The 5015-nt window shown below is 45.0% G+C and overlaps 1 protein-coding gene across 1 annotated transcript in view; it reads right to left on the reverse strand.

Moving 5' to 3' along the window:
• Nucleotides 1–2520: 2520 nt before the first annotated feature.
• The window catches only part of LOC112073539 (zinc transporter ZIP9), a 15867-nt gene continuing 13372 nt past the window's right edge, over nucleotides 2521–5015 (reverse strand). Inside the window, exons 4-5 of the mRNA XM_070440182.1 lie at nucleotides 4947–4999; nucleotides 2521–4161 (exon numbers count right to left, since the gene is read on the reverse strand). Of these exons, the coding sequence (XP_070296283.1) occupies nucleotides 3883–4161; nucleotides 4947–4999 (332 nt within the window). The 3' untranslated portion in view covers nucleotides 2521–3882. The remainder of the gene's footprint in view (nucleotides 4162–4946; nucleotides 5000–5015) is intronic.

Below are 5015 nucleotides of genomic sequence, written 5' to 3' on the forward strand. Positions count from 1 at the left end.
CCTGCCCTCTCTAACCACTAGGCTACTGTCTCTAACCACTAGGCTACCTGTCTCTAACCACTAGGCTACCTGTCTCTAACCACTAGGCTACCTCTCTCTAACCACTAGGCTACCTGCTCTCTAACCACTAGGCTACCTGCCTCTCTAACCACTAGGCTACCTGCTCTCTTACCACTAGGCTACCTGCCTCCTTTAACCACTAGGCTACCTGCCTCCTACACTAGGCACCTGCCTCTCTAACCACTAGGCTACCTGCTCTCTAACCACTAGGCTACCTGCCTCTCTAACCACTAGGCTACCTGCCTCTCTAAACCACTAGGCTACCTGCCTCTCTAACCACTAGGCTACCTGCCTCTCTAACCACTAGGCTACCTGCCTCTCTAACCACTAGCGGATACCTGCCTCTCTAACCAATAGGCTACCTGCTCTAACCACTAGGCTACCTGCCTCTCTAACCACTAGGAGCTCTTACCTAGCTACCTGCCTCTCTAACCACTAGGCTACCTGGCTCTCTAACCACTAGGCTACCTGCCTCTCTAACCACTAGGCTACCTGCCTCTCTAACCACTAGGCTACCTGCCTCTCTAACCACTAGGCTTACCTGCCTCTCTAACCACTAGGCTACCTGCTCTCTAACCACTAGGCTACCTGCCTCTCTTAACCACTAGGCTACCGCTCTCTAACCACTAGGCACCTGCCTCCTCTAACCACTAGGCTACCTGCTCCTCTAACCACTAGGCTACCTGCTCTCTAACCACTAGGCTACCTGCCTCTCTAACCACTAGGCTACCTGCCTCTCTACCACTAGGCTACCTGCCTCTCTAACCACTAAGGCTACCTGCCTCTCTAACCACTAGGCTACCTGCCTCTCTACCACTAGGCTACCTGCCTCTCTAACACTAGGCTACCTGCCTCTCTTGTCTCTAACCACTAGGCTACCTGTCTCTAACCACTAGGCTACCTGTCTCTAACCACTAGGCTACCTGCTCTAACCACTAGGCTACCTGCCTCTAACCACTAGGCTACCTGTCTCTAACCACTAGGCTACCTGTCTCTAACCACTAGGCTACCTGTCTCTCCACAATGGAGTGTGCACCCATGAAATGTGATCTCGGCCTACTCAGTGACACCCACAGAACACGACTATGTAGAGTTTACACCAATATATTAGCATCATAGCTCTTATTACAGGAGACCACTGTGATAACCCCATTTGTATGGCTGCACACTCTATAGGTAAAGGCTGTACACAGTCCCATATGAATGTTCAAAACCCATACGAGACTAACTGGGGAGGTGATTTGCCACAGTCAAAAGTAATAATAAATGAAGGCTAACAAGTAATTTTACCTGATCTAACTAAGAATATCTTCAAATAGCCTTTATAAGTGTATTTAGACCACATTGATAAAAGGACAGGATATCTTGTGGTTCACTGAGCAGTGTCATGTACAGTATGTTGGATAACTGTAGAGAGAGTGAGGAGCGGTATGGCCATTCACATTCTTGTGAATGTCGCTTTTGGGTTCATTTACCTACAAAAGGGATTGAACCCACATGGAGGCATGCTGGGTATTTTAATAACAATCATTAGATACACATTTCACATGGAATGTCAAGTCAACATAACGTAGTAATATTTTGCCCAAATAACATACTTTTAACCCAATAAGTGCTGTAATAAATGTGATTTTCTTTCCATGTGAAATGACTTTCTTTTGTAGTTGTTTATACTACAATGTTCTATCTGTTCATGTTACTTAGTTAATGGTTCATTATTACTTAGGCATTGTTCATGATWAACAGAGTCTTTGAAGTCAAAATGTGACCATTTTTGGTCATGTAGAAAGACACAGAGAGGTGTAATGGGTTTCGCTTACTTCATACTTCAACGTTTTAAATGTTTTTACTGCGTCAGGAACAGCGTACACAGATGTTTCGGGTTTACGGCCTTCTTCACTGTGTAGGTACAATTTACTTTAATTCAAAATAGCATTTATAAACAACTACAGATGAGCAGCAGGTGCTTCTAATCAGGGTTGTCACTGACAACACGTGTGTGTGTGAACAGTTCATATACTGTATGGGAAAAATGTACATGATTTAAATAAAAACTATTTTATGAAACCATTGACTAAGACTGTTGAATCCCTGATAGTCAAAACAGCAAATGTCTTGTTTCTTCATAGACTGGCTGCTTTGTGATGTTCAACATGTCTCCATGTTCTCAGAAAAGGGGGACATTGGCGATTCTGAATAGATAAGACCTGACAAAATACTAACTCAATATCCTGATGGTCTACATCCTGGGGTTTACCCAATCTGGGGTTTACTGTCATCACCACAGCAGCTAGATAACTGTGTTCTACATCCTGGGTATTACTGTCATCACCACAGCAGNTAGATAACTGTGTTCTACATCCTGGGGTTTACCCAGCACCTCCTCCAGTATTACTGTCATCACCTGTAACGGCAGCCTTCCTCCTCTTCGTCTGAAGATCGGCCCAAGACGCAGCGTAGTTCGTGTTCAACATGTTTAATAAAAAGACGATAAACGTGAACACTATACAATACAAAATAACAAACGTGGCAAAACCGAAACAGTCCTATCTGTTGCAGAGAACACAAAGACAGAAGACAACCACCCACAAAACCCCAACACAAAACAAGCCACCTAAATATGGTTCCCAATCAGAGACAATGACTAACACCTGCCTCTGATTGAGAACCATATCAGGCCATACATAGAATACACGCTATGTACTTAAAAAAAAAAAAAAAAAAGTTACCTATAATTGTTATGATAAAGTATTCATAAAAAATACATCCTATTGTCCTTAGCCTGGGTACCAGACTGGATAATATACCACGTAGGGTACTCTGTGTTATTAAGATGTTTAGCAATTGACACAGATTGCCAAGGAGTGTTACGATATCTAAACAGACTGGTAACCAGGCAACATCGTCCTGGCTATAGTACACAATGTAGAAATGTATTTAAAAATATATTTTCTTGTCTAAAAAAGACATATCTTGATCACATCCAACATAAAATCAAAAAATAAATAAATCATCACTATATTGTGGTTCATTTAGGCCACGTCAGTGTTATGACAACCTAATTTAAAGTGTTTTTTTTAGATGACTAAATATTTCTTTTCACAACCTGCCCTGAATATTTCAGTTCCTTACGCAACCCCAGCCAAAACCTTTCTTATAAAATTACAAAAGACGAAATGTTATTCATTTGATTAAAATCTGGTTTGGGATTTTGGCTAACCTAAATAAATAAACAAACGTTTTTGTTTGTTCAGTAGAGGGACAAAGGACAAATATCACAAAACCGGGTTATTTTGAAACCGGGTGCAATGTTCTTGTTCTTTCAGACAACTTCAATAGTTTAGCTCAAAAGAATGTCCCACTGAGATCAGACAAGACCAACAATTACAAAAGCTCTATACATAGGAGTCGGAAGCACACGCTGCTCTTTCTCTCTCGCTCTGATCCCACTCTTTTGCATGACACACACACACACACACACACACACACACACACACACACACACACACACACACACACTATTCCTACCTTTGTTGGCTTGCTCAAAGCCCATGTCCTTATAACCTCTCAGACAAAGACACTGACACATACTGCATCACACACAGAAACACCCCCAAAGACCTCTAGCTATGTAAGAGTTGAGGTGTATTCCAGTGTAAATTAATGTTTGGTAACATGTTGTGGGTTTCTTCTTTGTGTTATTAACCAGTCGGTCTTAGTTATAGACTTGATTTCCAGGCTTCCTTCACATTCATGCTCAATGTTCATTATCAATAGCTGAGTTATGAACAAGACTCGGTAGGATAGCGTCGATTCACAAGACTAATCATCACGTAGTCCCAGGGCCAGTAACACAGGTAGTCCTGCTCCTAGTATCAACGTGAGGCTCTCCAGGACCCCCAGGACCCCTTGCTGCCCGGTCCCAGTCCCGTGGAGGTGGGGAGAGCTCTGCTGCCCCCTGGAGCTGATCTCTGGTAGTACATGGACCGTAGCTACGTAGAGGAACGTCCCGGCGGAGAAGAGCATCCCGACGCCTGTAGCGCTCAGACGGTGCTGGGGCGAACCGCCGCTCTGCAGTAGGAGGGAGAAACACACAGCACACTGACGTCATATCAACGTTATCAAATCACTGTTGGAAGTAGTTCCCTCTGGCCTGGTCCCAGAGATGTAACACGGTCACCACCGATAAATCCGTGATAATCGAAAACTTCAACAAGCATTTCTCAACGGCTGGCCATGCCTTCCTCCTGGCGACTCCAACCTTGGCCAACAGCCCCGCCCCCCCCCCCCCCGCTGCTACTCGCCCAAGCCTCCCCAGCTTCTCCTTTACCCAAATCCAGATAGCAGATGTTCTGAAAGAGCTGGAAACCTGGACCCATACAAATCAGCTGGGCTTGACAATCTGGACCCCCTATTTTCTGAAACTGTCCGCCGCCATTGTCGCACCCCCTATTACCAGCCTGTTCAACCTCTCCTTCGTATCATCTGAGATCCCAAGGATTGGAAAGCTGCCGCGGTCATCCCCCTCTTCAAGGGGGGAGACACCCTGGACCCAAACTGTTACAGACCTATATCCATCCTGCCCTGCCTATCTAAGGTCTTCGAAAGCCAAGTCAACAAACAGATCACTGACCATCTCGAATCCCACCGGTACCTTCTCGCTGTGCAATCCGGTTTCCGAGCCGGTCACGGGTGCACTCAGCCACGCTCAAGGTCCTAAACGATATCATAACCGGCATCGATAAAAGACAGTACTGTGCAGCCCGTCTTCATCGACCTGGCCAAGGCTTTCGACTCTGTCAATCACCAATATTCTTATCGGCAGACTCAGTAGCCTCGGTTTTTCTAATGACTGCCTTGCCTGGTTCACCAACTACTTTGCAGACAGAGTTCAGTGTGTCAAATCGGAGGGCATGTTTGTCCGGTCCTCTGGCAGTCTCTATGGGGGTACCACA

Source organism: Salvelinus sp. IW2-2015, unplaced genomic scaffold, assembly GCF_002910315.2.
Source record: "Salvelinus sp. IW2-2015 unplaced genomic scaffold, ASM291031v2 Un_scaffold2288, whole genome shotgun sequence".
NCBI lineage: Eukaryota > Metazoa > Chordata > Actinopteri > Salmoniformes > Salmonidae > Salvelinus > Salvelinus sp. IW2-2015.